The 18,917-nt window shown below is 45.9% G+C and overlaps 1 protein-coding gene across 2 annotated transcripts in view; it reads right to left on the minus strand.

The window, feature by feature from the left end:
- The window catches only part of RSF1 (remodeling and spacing factor 1), a 77,753-nt gene that overhangs the window by 11,112 nt on the left and 47,724 nt on the right, over nucleotides 1-18,917 (minus strand). For both annotated transcript variants that reach the window (XM_083362094.1, XM_083362093.1), the window contains exons 6-11: nucleotides 15,102-16,783; nucleotides 10,152-10,361; nucleotides 7,117-7,221; nucleotides 3,444-3,523; nucleotides 3,176-3,230; nucleotides 1,861-1,970 (exon numbers count right to left, since the gene is read on the minus strand). In XM_083362094.1, coding sequence (XP_083218220.1) covers nucleotides 1,861-1,970; nucleotides 3,176-3,230; nucleotides 3,444-3,523; nucleotides 7,117-7,221; nucleotides 10,152-10,361; nucleotides 15,102-16,783 — 2,242 coding nt within the window. The remainder of the gene's footprint in view (nucleotides 1-1,860; nucleotides 1,971-3,175; nucleotides 3,231-3,443; nucleotides 3,524-7,116; nucleotides 7,222-10,151; nucleotides 10,362-15,101; nucleotides 16,784-18,917) is intronic.

Here is an 18,917-nt window from a genome sequence, read left to right on the forward strand (position 1 = left end):
AAAGGGCCCGCAACTTGGGTGTCCTCCTGGATTCACGGCTTAATTTGGAAGATCATCTAACTGCCGTGACCAGTGGGGCTTTTGCACAGGTTCGCCTGGTACGCCAGTTGCGCCCCTTTTTGGACCGAGATGCCCTATGCACGGTCACCCATGCCCTTGTCACCTCTCACCTGGATTACTGCAATGCTGTCTACATGGGGCTGCCCTTGGAAGTGCGCCCGGAAGCTTCAACTGGTGCAAAATGCGGACGCGCGGGTGCTTATGGGAGTATCTCGATACTCCCATGTTACACCACTCCTGCGTGAGCTGCATTGGCTTCCGGTTGGCCTCCGGGTGCGATTCAAGGTGCTGATAATCACCTTTAAAGCCCTACATGGCTTAGGCCCGGGGTACTTGCGAGAACACCTGCTGGCAATGTCAACCTCCCATCGCCCGGTTCGCTCCCACAGAGTCGGCCTCCTCAGGGTGCTGTCGGCCAGGCAATGCCGGCTGGTGACCCCCAGGGGGAGAGCCTTCTCTGTGGGCACACCGACCCTCTGGAACAAACTGCCCCCAGAGCTGCGGATGGCCCCTGACCTTCGGTCCTTCCGTCGTGACCTAAAGACCTGGTTATTCCAACAAGCGGGCCTGGACTGATCATAGTTTTAAAATTTGTTTTTTATTGGTTTAAATTGTTCTTATTTCTTATCTTGTTTAATCCTCTTAATTTTTGTATTTATGTCTTTTAACTTTTTATTGTTGTGAGCCGCCCCGAGTCCTCAGGGAGAAGGGCGGGATATACATTTAATAAACCTTAAACCTTAAACCTGAGGGATCCTTGGTGCTCTCTGAGCCTGGTTGTTTTCTTGCAGACATTTCATTAGCCAACAAGGTAACATCGTCAGTGCTACTAGGAAGTGGGTTCCGCTCTTATTTTTCAATACTCGTGGCTTGCCGTCAGTTTTTTTGGGAGTGTTCCTGGATTAGGCTGTTGTTTGCTCTCCCTTCTAGCACTGAGGATGTTTCCTAGTTGGGTCATGAAACGTCTTCAAGAAAACAACCAAGTTCAGAGAGCACCAAGGACCCCACTCTTCTCTTCCTCCTCCTCCTCCTCCTCCTCCTCCTCCTTGCAAACCCCACTCCCTTCTAACACTGAGGATGTTTCCTAGTTGGGTCATGAAACGTCTTCAAGAAAACAACCAAGCTCAGAGAGCACCAAGGACCCCACAATCCTCCTCCTCCTCCTTTCCACAAGCCCCCTTCCCTTCTAGCACTGAGGAAGTTACCTAGTTGGGTCATGAAACGTCTGCAAGGAAGCAACCAAGCTCAGACAGCACCAAAGACCCCCCAGTTCTCTTCCTCCTCTTCCTCCTCCCCACAAGCCCCCCTCCCTTCTAGCACTGAGGATGTTACCTAGTTGGGTAATGAGCTGCCTGTAAGAAAACAACCCAGCTCAGAGAGCACCCAGGACCCCACAGCTCTCCTCCTCCTCCTCTTCCACAAACCCCATCCCCTTCTAGCACTGAGGAAGTTACCTAGTTGGGTCATGAAACATCTGCAAGAAAACCATCAAGCTCAGAGAGAACCAAGGATCCCACAGTCGTCCTCCCTCTACTAACCCCACTCCCTTCTAGCACTGAGGATGTTACCTAGTTGGGTCATGAAATGTTTATTAAAAAAAACAGCCAAGCTCAGAGAGTACCAAGGACCCCACAGTCCTCCCCCTCCTCCTGTCCACAAACCCCACTTCCCTTTTAGCACTGACACTGTTTCCTACTTGGGTCATGAAACATCTGCAAGAAAACAGCCAAGCTCAGAGAGCACCAAGGACCCCGCAGGTCAACCCTGAGCTTCATATGTGCTCCTGTATCCGTAATTTACCTGTAGCTGATACACTTCCGCTGCCTGGTTGACCTCCTTTCAAGCAGCTTTGCCTTTGATTTTTTGGTGTCTTTCTTCTTTTCATCTACGGGCTCTGGAATTTCAGGCTCCTGTTGGAAAAGACGAACGCCTTTCAAATACACCATCCGTTGCAGCCAACGCCAAGAACTTTCTTCTGCTCGTCAACCATTTGACGCTTGGTGGAGCAGTGGGCTAATGCCTCCTTAAGTAACACCAGCTGCCTGCAATTAGTGCAGGTTCGAGTCCCACCAGGCTCAAGGTTGACTCAGCCTTCCATCCTTCCGAGGTAGGTAAAATTAGGAGCCAGATTGTTGGGGGCAATTAAGCTGACTTTGTAATAATGCCGCTTGGGCCCCGAAAGCCCTAATAAGCAGGCATATACATAGAATGAAGGCTATTGCTAAGCACATTGGTTTGTGCTTAAATTGTAAGCCGCCCTGAGTCTTCGGAGAAGGGCGGGATATAAATGGGATTAAAATTAAAAAAAATTATGCTAAGCCTCAATCCTGCTCGTGTTCATGGAAAGAGACATACCAGGTGGTCCTCAACGTACGACCGCAACGGAGCCTAAAACTGCCACTGCCTTAGCCAGCCGGTTGTGGTGCCCCATTTTACGACCTCCCTTGCCACAGGGGTTAAAGGGATTCACTGCAGTGGTGAAGTTAGTACCTAACACCGAAGTGGTACCTATTTATCTACTTGCATTTGCATGCTTTTGAACTGCTAGGTAGGGTGGAGCTAGAGCAAGAAATGGGAGCTCACCCTGTCATGCAGTGCTTGGGTCTCAAACCTTCAACTGTAAGCTCTTCAGCCCGACAAGCTCAGTGGCTTTTAACCCCTGAGTCATCATGCCCCCTCCCACCCAAACAGCACGAACCAAAATATTTTATTATTTTTTTTAAAAAAGGATTTTATTGAATTTTATAGGGTTAGGGATAAAATAGGATCGGGTTAGGGATTAGGGTTTAAGGTGGGGTTGGGATCAGGATTGGGGTTGGGGTGGGAATCAGGATTGGGGTTATCCCCCAATAACACTTTCATTCTTTAGCAAACAGGCTATTGCCCGGGTACATATGTTCAATTATCAATAGTTAATATAGTGATAGATAACTGTAGAGAATGTAATAAACAATAAATCAAAAACCAAAATATTTTAGAAGGAGAAAAAAAAAGATGATCAAGTAGGCAAATACCTACAACTAACGCCGATGGTGCCAATTCTGCTAGAATTTTTTTATGCTTTTCAGCAGTAGGTAGTTAACTCAAAAGAAATCAGGAGACACATTTTGCTTACCCGTGGAGGAATGATATTCTCGATGCTAATACCCACGTAGACCAGGCGTTCTTTCCTTGGAGAGAAAAAACAAAAGAAATAGGAAGAGATTTAGCATGATCCAATGGAAAAGCAATCTTTGGAGCAGGAACAAAATTCTAGAGTTTCTCCCAGGGTTTGAACCGACAAAATTTCGCATCTCTTTGGTATATACGTGCCTTTTTTTATAGTATAATCAAGCTTTTTTATACCGATTTTTACTAGGATTATACGATGAATATTAGGATACCTTCGTTCAGCACGTTCTTTCTTTTTCAAGACCACATCCAGATCCTGTAGCTGTTCTTCCAACTTCTCGCAGAGCAATTTCTGTGGGGTTAAAAACAAAATAACGCTATTACATTAGCGTAATTCAAAAATACCTTTGCGTAGTCAAGTTGCTTAGCAGGCTGGTTCCCAAACACTGTTTGATGTAACAGCTACTAATAGCAATACAGGTAGTCCTCATTTAGTCCCCATTCGTTTAGTGACCGTTTGAAGTTACAATGGCATTGGAAAAAGGGACTTAGGGCTGTTTTTCACACTTACGACCGTTGCAGCTACCTCACGGTCACGTGATCGAAATTCAGACACTTGGCAATTGACTCATATTTATAACGGGGTCATGTGATCGCCTTTTGCGACCTTGACAAGCAAAGGCAATGGGGAGGGGGAGCCAGATTCACTTAACAACCGTGTTTCTAATTTAGCAGCTGCAGCAATTCGCTTAGCAACGGCGGGCGGCCAGAAAGGTCGTAAAACGGGGCAAAAGCTCAGTAACTGTCTTGCCTTAGCCGCAGAAATTTTGCACCCAATTGTGATCAAAAGTCGAGGACTGCCTGTGTTAAGAGGAAAGGATGGATTTGAATGCCAAACTAAAGACAGGGAAATTTTGGAAAGTCTAAATAAAATGTCTACGTTGTGAAATGCACCCCATGCGTGCAGCAATAAATTTTTCAATTTATTTTTAGACCGGGTTTTGCAATTCAGGAACACAGCACTCTCTTGAAAGCACTATCTCTTCCAGAGAAACAGATGATTAGGCAAGCAGTAATAAAAATATATATTTTATAATATGTATAATGTATAATGTTTAAGTCTCTCTTCTTAAAGAGACTAGACATTCACCTGTCCGAGATTGCATATGTCCTCCTGTATGAGCAGGGGGCTGGACTAGAAGACCTCCAAGATCCCTTTCAGCTCTATTTCTATCTTAAAATAATGTTTTAAGAATAGACGGTGCCCAGAACTTGCATCAAATGAGACCTAATTGTGGCGGGTAGGAATCCAAGATTAATCATGATTAATATAGAGGCAATTTGGCCCCAGGACATGAGAAAAACATTTCTTATGAATCAGTAGCTGCTTCCAATTTACCTGAATATATTAATGAAATTTAGAAAAAATTAGAAATATTACTGACTTGTTACTAACTTCGCAACTGCACTGATTCACTTAACAGCTGTGGCAAAAAAAAAGGTGATAAAATGGGGCAAAACTCACTTGAATGTCTCGCTTAACAACGTGAATTTGGGGCTCAATTGTGGCTCTAAGTCAAGGACTACCTGTATTTAAACCGTTTGCTTACTGACAACCTGAAATTGTTAAGTACCTCCAAAAGGCACTTTTGATCCAGTTCCGAAATTCCGACTGCGTCCTCCATGGTCACATGACTGCATTTCGAGAATTTGCCCGCCGGCCCACATTTATGTCTGTTTGCAGCATCCTGCAGTTATGTAATTCCTATTTACAAAATTTGGCTGAAAAAACCCACGATGTTTTCCCTGCAGTTTTCAGCAAAACTGTCCCACAACAAATATAATGATCGCGGATTCATTTAACCACCACGGTCATTTGCTTAATGACCGCTGCAAAAAAAAAAAAAAGGCTGCAAAATCGAAATGGTGACATGGTGCTTTTGCGATCGTCGTAACACAACGGGCAGGCTTCCTTAGGGTCGTTAAATCAAGGACTCGGCGGTGTACTTAGATATCAAAGATGTTATGCTGGAAAAGCCCAGCCTACGCTGCCTGGCAGAGGCAGGTCTATTAAAAAGAACGGGGACGTTTGCATGAGAAGGTTCTAGAAGGCGGCATATTAAGCAAAAATCAAGAAGAAGGGGGCCTAACCTCAAACTGACAGGAAGGAAATTCAAAAGTCACGTGAGGAAGGATGGCTTCACAGAAAAGAGTAGTGGAAGCCTGAAGCCAACTTCCAGCAGAGGTAGTGAGTCAATCACCAGAAAATGAGTTTAAACATGCTTCAGATAGACCAGAGGTAGGCAACCTTGGCTCTTTTATGACTCGTGGACTTCAACTCCCAGAATTCCTGAGTCAGCATGGCTCAGCATGGAAACCTCTCCCTTTCTCCTCAGCATGGCTGGCTCAGTAATTCTGGGAGTTGAAGTCCACAAGTCATGAAGGGGCCATAGTTCCCCCATGCTGGCTCAGTAATTCTGGGAGTTGAAGTCCACAAGTCATGAAGGGGCCATAGTTCCCCCATGCTGACTCAAGAATTCTGGGAGTTGAAGTCCTTAAGTCATGAAGGGGCCATAGTTCCCCCATACTGGCTCAGGAATTCTGGGAGTTGAAGTCCACGAGTCATGAAGGGCCAAAGTTTCCCCCATGCTGGCTCAGGAATTCTGGGAGTTGGAAGTCCACAACTCATGAAGGGGCCATAGTTCCCCCATGCTGGCTCAGGAATTCTGGGAGTTGAAGTCCATGAGTCATAAAAGAGCCAAGGTTGCCTACCCCTGGGATAGACACATGTCCATCATCTGACAGAAATTATAGAATAAAAATTAAAATTATCCAGGATCTTGGGTAAGACTCAATAGGCAGACCAAAATGCCAAATCCAGTCTAAAGTATTTCTAGCAGGACTATGCGATTATGTAATAGCTTTGTTCCCTATGCCTGGGGTCTCCAACCTATGGGCTGCGGCCCAGCAGCCTACTGGCCACCACGCTGCGGGATAAGCTGGCCACCCCCACTTGCACTAGTGCCCACGGACCTGTTTGTGCCTGCATGCAGGGCTAGCGGCGGCGGCTAGCACCTGTGTGCCTGCACAAACAGGGCGGCTGCTGTGCACGCGGGTTACACGGCCTGTTTGCGCATTTGCGCAGGGGCTAGCCCCTGCACACATATGCTTGCATGCAAATTTCCCAGCTGCTCTTTTCCTCCGGGCTGCCAGCATGAAAACGTTGGTGATCTCTGCCCTATGCCGCCCGTCTGGTAAACTTGCAAGATTCGTTTTTCTCGCCATGCACCTGTATATATAATCCCAACTAGACTGTTGTTTCTCTGTGTCTTATAATATATGTGGGTATATGCATAATTCTGTATGTAAGTATGTCATATTTATATAGTGTGTATTTGAGGTGGTAACACTCGGATGCAACAAAATTTCATTTTAATGTATGCCAATTAGAGTACATTTAAAGTGAGTTTCTATTCTATTCTATTCTATCCTATCCTATCCTATCCTATCCTATATTATCCTATCCTATCCTATTCCATTCCATTTTCTATCCTATTCTATTCTATCTACCCTATCCTATTCCATTCCAAACATCTGGCTGACCGCAATGAACAATAAATAAATATGTTAAAATGAAAACAAAAACTCAAAAGGGCAGACCCACTAAGACTAAGTCATTTTCTGCCGTCATTTGTCCTGGTTTGCTTGGCAGTCAACCCAGAAGCTAGAACCTGTCAGTGTCAGCTGCCTTGTGACTCACTACATTATTCATTATGGGGGAAAAATTATTTGGTACTCATCGCATTTCCCAGAACCAATTAATGATGAGTTTATTAACATTCCCAAATGGAATTCAGCAGAGTCTTTTTCATCCAAATGATCCCCGCTCAAGAGAAAGGAGTGGGGAAAAAGGAAATAATTCAAAACAGAACAAAAAAAACCCACGTGCTGACAAGGAGGGCAGAACCACTCGCCATCAGGAATGATCATCAGCGGAGGCCGGAGACACGCCGTGTGGTAGCCACTGTCACAGGAGTCGCACAAAAGAATCTGCGGAACAAATCAAACCGTCAGCCTGACTCTGCTCCCAATATGGATTTTTTTTTTTAAAAAAAATCAAGATGCATCTTGCTCCCATATGTTTCAAAAGCAAGATATTGTAAACTACCCAACTGTTAATCTGGCTCACGAAAGGGCAGAGGGACAAAAGAAATACAGACAAAATTCAGCTCTTTTAACCGCCGCCTAAGCTGGATCAGAGGCAGCTAAAGGCCAGAAAAATTCATTGGCCGAATTACTGTGGAATCTGAAAAACATGGTTTTACAACTCTCAGTTAATAATTCCCTGTGGCCTACAGAAGACCTAACAACAGGCAATATATGATCTTGTGCAGAGTCCTCAAGACTTACAACAGTTGATTTAGGTGACTGTTCAAAGTTACAACGGCGCTGGAAAAAAGGTGACTTATGACTGCTTTTCAAACTGATGCCCATTGCACGGGATCAAAATCCCAACGTGAGGGAACTGAGTCACATTTATGACAGTTGCAGTGTCCCGGGGTCGTGGGATGACCGTTTGTGACCTGACAAGCAAAGTCAATGGGTTTGCTTAACAACGCTTATGAACTTGATAACTGCAGTGATTCGCTTAACAACAAAGGTCATAAAACGGGGCTGAGAACATGGGATAATTTCTACCAATGGCTAGAAAAACGAGTTAGAGAGAAAGGAATGTGATATGTAATTTTGAATATATATTACCAAGAAGACGGCTACTGAGGGATTAACATATTGTTTATGATAATTAACTATATCTATACTGCTCAAAAAAAATAAAGGGAACACAAGATAAGACATCCTACTATTAAATACAGTACATTGTGTTGTTTAAGTGTTCCCTTTATTTTTTTTGAGCAGTATATTATTGTTTGTTAAACACATGAATCCAGACATTATGCTGCTTGCTAAATATTGAAAATGTTATTTGGGAAAACCCCAACCCCAATCCTAATTCAAATCCCAAACCTAACTGTGACCCCATCTTATTCCTAATCCTATAAAAGCTAATAAAATCTATCTATATTTATATTAAAAGGGACGTGGTGGCTCAGTGGATTAGGACACTGAGCTTGTCGATCAGAAGGTCGGCAGTTTGGCGGGTCGAATCCCGAGTGCCGCATAGCAGAGTGAGCGCCTGTTACTCATCCCAGCTTCTGCCAACCTAGCAGTTTGAAAGCACGTAAAAATGCAAGTAGAAAAACAGGGACCACTCCGGTGGGAAGGTAACAGCGTTCCGTGCGCCTTTGGCGTCTAGTCATGCCGGCCACATGACCACGGAGACGTCCTCGGACAAGCGCTGGCTCTTTGGCTTTGAAACGGAGATGAGCACCGGCCCCTAGAGTAGGAAACGACTAGCACGCATGTGCGGGGGAACTTTTACCTTTACCTTATATTTATATTAAAAAAAATGGGACAAGACTCACTGAACAAAGGTCTCCCTTAGTAGCATAAATGTTAGGCTCAATTATCATTGCAAGTCAAGGACTACTTACATGGTAAAGGAGCCGTTGTAGGCTCAAATGGGAAATTAACTGATGTATTTTGGATCCCTAAAGAGAAATGCAGCTGATTTTTTACTTTCTCTCATATGGGCCTCTGTGGATTTGGTTGAGTGATCTGATTTGATTTTATTTCTCTCATGACCCATCTCAACAAGAGGGGAAAAGGATTCTGCCCCTTCCAGCATGCTCAAACTAATTCTGATGCTGGCTGAAGAATTCTGGGAGATGAAGTCCTCAAGTTTTAAAAGTTGCCAAGAAAAAGCAACTTGATAGACTTAGAGAAGCGGCAAAGTCTGTAGGAAAGAAACTACAAATTGACAACGCCAGCTTCATATAAAGAAAACTTATACAAAATGTTCTACTGGATGGCACTTGCCACCGACAAGATTAGCAAAAAAGTGTTTTTAAAATATGTCAGAGAAATGTTGGAAATGTAAACACAAATCAGGTACTTATTATCATATGTGGTGGACATGTGTTAAGGCAAGGAGATATTGGACAAAAATCCACACCTGGTTAGAAAAAATGTTGAGAGAAAAACATACGACTAGAAACCTGAACATTTTTTTAACTAGGTATAATGCCGGAAAAAACTTGATAAGCAAAGTACATACCTGATTTTACATGTGATAACAGCGGCAAAAATTATATTTGCACAATATTGGAAGAACGAAGAAATACCCACCAGAAGACGGAATAATTTAAAACAAAAATATTAAGACTGCGCGGAAATGGACAGGCTTACTTTAAGGTTGAAAGAAAAAAAAGGAATATTTTCAAACTTGGGACCTATTTTATCAATGGTTAGAGAAAAGATTTAGGGATAAGGGACTTAATTTTTTATTAGCGAATAAGATACCCCAGACAACACGTTTTTGTTGAATAATTGCTATTGAATTCTGTTAAAAAAAATATCAATAAAACTATATAAAAAAAGAAAAAAAAGAAAAAGCATGGGTGACCCAACAGTAATACAGCAATATTTCTCTGGTAAGGTAAAGGTAAAGGTTCCCCTGCACATGCGTGCTAGTCGTTTCCTACTCTAGGGGCCGGTGCTCATCTCCGTTTCAAAGCCAAAGAGCCAGCGCTTGTCCGAGGACGTCTCCGTGGTCATGTGGACGGCATGACTAGATGCCAAAGCCGCACGGAACGCTGTTACCTTCCCACCGTAGTGGTCCCTGTTTTTCTACTTGCATTTTTACGTGCTATCGAACTGCTAGGTTGGCAGAAGCTGGGACGAATAACAGGCACTCATTCTGTTACGCGGCACTCGGGATTTGACCCGCCAAACTGCCAACCTTCTGATCAACAAGCTCAGCGTCCTAACCCACTGAGCCACCTCTGGTACATTGTTGCAAATCTGTTTCCCCCACCCCACCCCACTCCCTTATTTGATCCTTTTCAAAGAGAACAACCTACTAGCTCTGGGTGATTAGGAAGGCCACACTTCTTGCACGGTTCGTCATCCTCCGCAGGCGCGGGCTCTTCCTCTTCCTCCTCCTCCTCTTCCTCCTCCTCTTCCTCCGAGTCTTCTTCGTTCTCGGAACCTTCGCTGTCGTCATAGCACGAGTACCGCCATCTACCACGCGTTCGGGTGCCAGCCCACCGAACTTTACTTCGCCGGGAAGCCTAAGGGATTCAGGAAAATAAGGAAAAACCTGTCGGCTCCTGGACATCCACACACTCCCCGCACCCCCCCCTAAAAAATGACAGCCCCAGCAACGGCTCCAGATGTTTTACGGGTCACGGAGCACGTAGCTCTCATTTCCAGCTGTCTGAATAGGTCAGGGATCAATACCCACCTTCTAAACACCTCTAAGGAAAAGCATAAAACCCAGCCTGTGCCACAAATCATGGTGTAAAAAAACAAACAAAAACAAACACAACGCACCGATGGTTCCAACAAGCTTGTGCAACCACAGACGAGAAAACTGCTCCGTCTCATAGTGCTACGTGGAGCTACTTTATTGATCGTCGGCCGTGTTATTTATTTCATATCCCACCTTTATTTTTTTTATATAAATAAGGCCAGGCAGTGACCATGCCTAAGACTCCTTCCTTCTCCTATTTTCCCGACAGCAACAAACCGGTGAGGAAAATTGCACTGAGGGGGAATAACTGGCCCAAATTCACCCAGTCAACTTTCATGCCTAAGGGAGGACTAGAACTCACCGTCTCCTGGTGATTGGCCCAAAGTCACCCAGTCAGCTTTCATGCCTAAGGCAGGACTAGAACTCATTGCCTCTTGGTGATTGGCCCAAAGTCACCCAGCTGGCTTTCACGCCTAAGGCGGGACTAGAACTCACCATCTTCTGGTGATTGGCCTAAAGTCACCCAGTCAACTTTCATGCCTAAGGCAGGACTAGAACTCACCATCTCCTGGTGATTTGCCCAGTCATCTACCTGGCTTTCATGCCTAAGGCGGGATGAGAACTCACCGTCTCCTGGTGATTGGCCCAAAGTCACCCAGTCAGCTTTCATGCCTAAGGCAGAACTAGAACTCACCATCTCCTGGTGATTTGCCCAAAGTCACTTAGCTGGCTTTCATGCCTAAGGCGGGACTAGAACTCATCATCTCCTGGTGATTGGCCCAAAGTCACTTAGCCAGCTTTCATGCCTAAGGTGGGACTAGAACTCGTCTCCTGGTGATTGGCCCAAAGTCACCTAGCTGGCTTTCATGCCTAAGGCGGGACTAGAAGTCATTATTACCTAGTGATTGGCCTAAAGTTCCCCATAGCCAACTTTCATGCCTAAGGCGGGACTAGAATTCATCATCACCTGGTGATTTGCTTCCCAGCTGTCTTTAGTGACTATGGCCATACTGGAACTCACCGTCTCCGGGTTTCTAGCCTGATGCTTTAACCGCTAGGACAAACTGGTTCTTATTAACTTAATCGTTAAGCAGTGTTTTGCCTTTTTGTTACCAAATGGCGGTTCCACATATTCTCACAGGAAAACAGCAAAAGGGTAAGGGAAAGTTTCTGCTTCCGTTGTAAATTACCCACTTACTCAGCTCCGAAAACCAAGACAGATACAGTTACTTCTAAGCGGTTTCCTGTATTGTCCCTCGCCTACAGACAGACTCTTGCCAAACTAAAGCGGAATACTTGCAACGTGAACAGTAAACTCTGAGAACTCCTAAGGAAGAGCTCTCTTAACTCTCTTCTTCTCAATCACACTATTTAAACTCTGCTCTCTCTTGATCCTCCGGAATGAGCCCCTCCCTCCTGGGAATCCAGACTACATTCCACCCCACCCACAGAGCACTGTGTGGTACAAGTCATAAATGGTAGCGATGTTTAGTTTTGGTGAAAACAGGGTAGATTCGGAACATGCGGTTCTAGGGAACCGAGCAGTTGCACCAGACAGTCATTTAGATCAGGCATAGTTTGTCTGGGTTTGACCAGGGCTAACCCAAAGTAGAAATTACAGCTTCCAAAACTTTCTGACGGCAATAAAAGAGGACAAGGGGCCGACCTTCACATACAAGGAAAGGCTTGTTGCAATTTGTTGGCGTGATGGTAAACCATGAGTGATGCTCACTTGTAAGCCACGCAGTGTTTTACCTTGTAGGGGAGACATCAACGTATAATAAATAAATATAAATAAAATGTTCAGGCAGGGGTCTTCAAACTTGGCCCTTTTATGACTTGTGGACTTCAGCTCCCAGAATTCCTCAGGCAGCGTGCCTGACAGAGGAATTCTGGGAGTTGAAGTCCACGAGTCAAAAAAAGGAAGGACCAAGTATGAAGACCCCCCGCCTTAGAGCCAATCCAGAAGGATACCATACTTGATAAGTGTTGAAAGTTACAAGAGATCAAGGAGAATCCAGATGGACAAAGTCAACCCATTCCAAGCTCACCACAGGTCATCATCAAGTGTGACCATTTTCAGGACAGCTAGTCCTTGACTTACAACAGTCTGTTTTAGGAACTGTTGAAACTTACAATGGCACTGAAAAAAAGGGACTTATGACTGGTTTTCAGACTTACGACCATTGCAGCATCCCCACAATCACGTGATCAAAATTCAGATGCTTGGAAACTGACTCATATTTATGATGGTTGCAGCGTCCCATGTGTGTGTGTGTGTGTTCATGTGATCATCTTTTGTGACTTTCTGATCAGCAAAGTCAACGAGAAAGTCAGATTCACTTTCACAGCCGTGTGACTCGCTTTAAGAAGTGTGGCGATTCCCTTAACAAGTGTGGCGAGAAATGGGGTGAAACTCACGTAACCAGTGTCTCGCTTAGCGACAGAAATGCTGGGCTCGATTGGGGCCACAGGTTGAGGACTGCCTGTAGTTGTCAATGCTGCTAACATCGGATGTTTTTGCATTGACAACAGAAGGAAATGTAGCCATTTTTTCCCTTTTGTTTTTTAGAGTTAGATGAAGCTGGGGTGTGTGTGTGAATGAGAGTCTAGTTAGACATAACAACACTAAATGTAGCGTGAGAATCAAGGTTACTGAGCCCAGAGCTGATAAAGAATTGGGCTGGAGAGCTGGAGAGGAAGCCCGCGCTTCAGGCTAATTGAGGAATGTGATTTATGACTGTTAACTGAAGGAGGGAATTGTGCTTTGATACTATGTGCCCAGGGGAGGGGAATTCAGTTTTTGACTTCGATTATGTAAGTGCCGATATTATTCTACTGGAATAAAAGATCCTTTAGGGTAAACAATGCCTGGAAGTTATTTTGAAGAGTTTCATCTGTCGGAACCATGACAGTGTGTTCCCAAATCTAAGTCTCAATTGGAAATAGTCCAGATAATCTACTTCCTCCAGGGCCCTCTAAATCTGGAAGCCCAACACCTTCTCAACAACTTTCCCAAGAAAGGGTGGGTTGTAGACTGGATGAAAACCGTCCAGTTTGGGCTGGCTCCTGGGACGACCCCTTGAGAAGAGGGTGTACCAGTCTCTTTCAGAACTGGTAGACTTCCCCTCTCAAAGATGCATTTTGTACCACATTCTCCCTCCCTGGAGGGGCATGGATCGAAAACACAGATATCCATGTTTTCCCGAAAATAAGACCGGGTCTTATATTAACTTTTGCTCCAGAAAGACACGTTAGGGTTTATTTTCCAGTTGGGTCTTATATTTGGGGAAATGTGGTACTAAATGCGTCCATCTGGCTGACGATCTTAACTAGGGCTTATTTTGGGGGGGGTGGGTTATAATGAGTGTCCTGAAAAAAATCACGCTAGGGCTTATTTTCCGGTTGGGTCTAATTTTCGGGGAAATACAGTAGTTGCAATTACACCTTGGAGAACCCCATCCACTCCCTCGTAACTAACTGACTCAAACCCCAAGCTGTAGCGGTAAGTGCAGATCATCCTCGACTTACGACCACAGTGGAACCCAACATTCTCCGTAGTTGAGTGGAACACTTGTTGTGAGTTTTGTCCCATTTTACGACCTTTCTTGCCTCCGTTGCTAAGTGAATCACCTGGTTAAATCAGAAGGTCGCAAAAGGGGATCATGTGACACACAAACCCCTCAGGACGCTGCAACCGTCGTAAATATGAACCAGTTGCCAAGTGTCTGAATTTTGATCACGTGATCGTGGAGATGCTGCAAAGGTCGTAACTGTGAAAAAATGGCCATCAGTGACTTTTTTTCAGTGCCGTTGTTAACTTTGGATGGTCACTAAACAAGCTATTGCTAGCAGAGGAAACCTGGTTAAAAAAAGCCTGCCCTAACATGCGTAGCTTGGAATGAGGGCTAGACAAGGGGTAGGCAACCTTGGCTCTTTTATGACTCGTGGACTTCAACTCCCAGAATTCCTGAGCCAGCATGGGGGAACTATGGCCCCTTCACGACTTGGGGACTTCAACTCCCAGAATTCCTGAGCCAGCATGGGGGAACTATGGGCCCTTCATGACTTGAGGATTTCAACTCCCAGAATTCCTCAGCCAGGATGGGGGAAACTTTGGCCCTTCATGACTCGTGGACTTCAACTCCCTGAATTCCTGAGCCAGCATGGGGGAACTATGGCCCCTTCATGACTCGGGGACTTCAACTCCCAGAATTCCTCAGCCAGCATGGGGGAACTATGGCCCCTTCATGACTTGAGGACTTCAACTCCCAGAATTCCTCAGCCAGCATGGGGGAACTATGGCCCCTTCATGACTCGTGGACTTCAACTCCCAGAATTCCTGAGCCAGCATGGCTCAGCTTGGAAACCTCTTCCTTTCCCCTCAGCATGGCTGGCTCAGGAATTCTGGGAGTTGAAGTCCACGAGTCATAAAAGAGCCAAGATTGCCTACCCCTGGGCTAGATGGAGGGGATGAAAACATTGCCTTCATCTCTACATTTTTAAAGAGCCGCCCCCAAAACCTAAAAGACCCCGGCAATCCCTTCTGAAATTTTACCTTGTGGGTTTTAGAGTTCGTCTCCTTCTCTTGTTTTTTCGAGTCTTCTTTCTTCTCCTGTTTTTGCAACAAAGCCACTTTCTCTTCCTCTTCCTCACTTCGTTTCTTCTCGGATTTCCGATCTCGAGTCTCCACCACCTTGGGGGTCGGTTTAGATATCCGGGGGGACCGTCTCAAAATGCGACCGACGCTGACCACCTCCTCCTCCTGCTCCTTTCCAGCGGCGGCGTTCAGCGCCTTTGCCGGGAGCGGATCGGTTTTTTTCCTGCTAGAGATCCGGATGGTCAGCTTGATCCCATCTTTCTGCCTCTCAGAGGTAATTTCCCTATTCTCGGTAAGAGAACTTGCTTCTTCCGAAATCAGCTTGTATTTACACTTGCTTTTTACAGATTCTTTCTTGCTCGTCTCCGGAGGAGTTTCCTTGACGGCGCTGGGGAGGCTGTCGGTGGTCGGCAGCTCTCCCGCTGGAGGATCAGAGTCCTTGGGAGTTTTCGCCTCCGGCTCCTCGCACGCTTTCCTCTGATCGGGGAGAGCGACTTGGATATCGGGGACTTCTTTTTCCACCGTGGTTTTCTTAAACGTAAGGACCGAAACGGGAGATGGAGCGGCATCCCGAGTGGCCGAGTCTGTTTTCTCGCCCGAAGGAGCGTTTTTTTGCAAATCGTCGGCATCCGAAGCCGGAGCCGACTCCTTAGGGGATGGTAGCTTGGTGGGTTTCACTAAGCTGTTTTTGGAAAGTATCACGCTGTCTTTTGCTCTAAGAGAGTCTTCACATTTCTTCGGAGGATCGCTTGCCTTGGGAAGGCTCTCGTCCGACTTCTTCCCCTCCGGCTGGCTTTCGCCGCCTTTGGGGCTGGCCTCCTCCCTTAAAGGCACAATCACCCCCACCGTCTCTTTCGCGGGATGCAAAAAGCACCGGTCGGCATCACTGGTTCTTACGATGGTGCTGATGCCTTCTTGGACCCGTTCCTCCCCGAGCCCGTTTTTCTCCTTCGGCAGGCTGGCAGCTTCTTCCTTCGGGCAAGGGGAGCGGTCCAATTTGTTATTGGGCAGGAGTTTCTCGCAACCCATTTCCCCGTTGACCAGGAACTTCCCGTCGGTGATGGTGGGAACCCTCTTAAAAGTCTCCTCCTCGGGTTTGCCCGCTTCCTCTTTGGACACCTCTTTGGTGGGGGTGATGCATTTCCGCAAGGGCACTTTCAGGAGGCTGTCGAAATCCTCGGTCAGTTTGATCTCTCGTTTTTTGAGGGGGATCTTGGCCTGCTGGTCGTTCTTCAGCTTCTCGTTCTCTTCTGCCGTCCTCTCCGCAACGTCTTGGGGAGCTTTGACGCTGACGCAGAACTCGATCCTCTCCGGCTCGAGGGCCATCCGCTCGACGTGGCTCTTTGCCTCTTTGGAGTCTTTGGCCTCCGGCTTGTTCTCCATTGCTTCTGCTTTCTCGGGCTTCACGTTTTCTTTGAAGGAGTCGTTCTCCTCTTTGGCACTCGGCACTTCCCCGTTGTTCTCCAGAGGCTTTTCGAGTTTTACGATGACGGGCAGCTTTATGATTTCTCTCTCCTCCGCTTTCTCTACTTTGATCTTCTTTTCCTCTGCTGGAACCGCGGGAGGCGGGAGGCTCTCGCTGGGCTGCGGCGGTCCCTCTGCCGGCTCCCCTTTCTCTTCCTTCACCTTCAGCTCGCCTTCTGCTTACCGTTAAAAACAGAGAAAACAAAATCGGTTTAGAGCAACGACAAGCGCTAATTGGACCCAGCTCAGATCGGAGGCGGGCATGCAACCGGGATTGTGCAGTGATTTGGAAAATATTCAGAAACAATATGTAGAATGTTGCATCTGCATCTCATTAAAGCTGCTACTTTTCCCAGGAAGGGGAGGCTGCCCTTTGCAGCTGTCAGATGATTTGGGAAAAGGACGCAGCTGCTTTAAGATGTAGCAAATGGGTGCTACAGTTGGTTCCCCCATATATTATAGAATCCAGGGGAAAGATGTAGTTGCTCTAAAGAGCGGCATATAGGTGCTACATCTAGGTCCCCATATGGTATAATCAAGGGAAAAGAGGCAGCTGCTTTAAAGAGTTGCAGATACGCACTACATCTATGCCCCCATATGTCATTAAATCCAGGGAGAAGATGCAGGTATTTTAAAGAGTGGCAGATAGGGGGTACATCCATGCCCCCATATACTGTCATATAATCCAGGGAAAAGACGCAGCTGCTTTACAGAGTCACATAGAGGTGCTACATCTATGCCTCCATACATTGTATAATCCAGGGGAAAATGTAGCTGTTTTAAAGAGTTGCACATAGGTGGTACATCTGTGCCCCCATATAACATAATCCAAGAAAAAGACACAGCTGCTTTAAAGAGTTGCAGACAGATGCTACAACTGTGCCCCCGTATTTTTCAAAGCTCCTTCTTTGGAAGTGAATTCAAGTGAGAACAAGATTATGATTAAAATACATTCCAATGATAATATTTTACCCAGAACACCAACATCACAAATCACATCAATGTAACTGCCATGGCTTCCTCTATGACAGTGATGGCGAACTTTTTAGAGACCGAGTGCCCAAACTGCAACCCAAAACCCACTTATTTATCGCTGGGTGCCAGGTGGGCTTGGCCTACTGGGTGGGTGTGGCTGTGGTGGTCATGGAAGATTGGGTGGGTGTGGCCAAGGTGGGTGTGGCCACCTCAATGTCGCTCATGGGGACACCTGTGGGGGACAGCTGATTGAACAGGGACAGTTGCCACCCCCGAGGCATGGCGCGGGTGCCCACAGGGAGGGCTCTGAGTGCCGCCTCTGGCACCCGTGCCATAGGTTCGCCACCACTGCTCTATGAGAATCCTAGGAACAATATTTTGGTATAAGGTTGAGATTTGTCCCCTACACATGTCTCCGCTGATCCCTCCTCCTCCTCCTCCTCCTCCTCCTCCAAGCTGCACATTCCCGTTCTCAGGTTCTACAAAAAGGAGAAATTATTTAATAGACATGGTGGCTGGAGAATCCCGGAAGTTGAACTCCATACATTTGTAAAGTTGGCAAGGTTGAAAAACACTGCTCTAGAGAACAGAAGTAGAAAGATTATTCCTGGAATTTGTGTGAATATATTGGAAGGGGTGGGCAGCTTGCTGAACCTTCATGGGCATACACTGAACAAATGGGGCTTTCCGATAGCTTCTGTTCTTTGCGACTGTGGTGACCCACAGAGAACGACACATACGTGGACCTGCCATTTGTGTCCTGATCAGTGCACACTGGAGGACCTACTGGCAATGGGACAGAACGCAATTAATGTTGCTAGTTTCCAGGCAAGATCTGTTTCATTTGTACCTGTTTTAATCTTGCATTTTAAATCTTAAATTCGGTCACACAGCATGTCTTACTTTAATTGTGATGCTTCTGACACGAATAAACAAACAAACAACACAGCTATGCTAACAGCATGAACCAGAAAACCTATTCTGCACCTGTCTCTGAAACAAGGTTTTGGGTAGTTTTGTACCTGCTTGTCTGGAGAACAACCTCCCCACCAACCAAGTACGGAAACTAATCAAGGAGAGAAGCAATCTACAACTAAGAAAAAATTTCCTGACAGTTAGAATAATTAATCAGTGGAACGACTTGCCACCAGAGGTTGTGAGTGCTCCAACACTGGAAGTTTTTAACAAGGGATTGGACAGCCATTTGTCTGAAATGGGATTGCAGGGGGCTGGACTAGAAGACCTCCAAGGTCCCTTCCAGATTCTATTCTATTCTATTCTATTCTATTCTATTCTATTCTATTCTATTCTATTCTATTCTATTCTATTCTATTC

This window comes from Vipera ursinii, assembly GCF_947247035.1.
Source record: "Vipera ursinii genome assembly, chromosome: 4".
Taxonomy (NCBI): Eukaryota; Metazoa; Chordata; class Lepidosauria; order Squamata; family Viperidae; genus Vipera; species Vipera ursinii.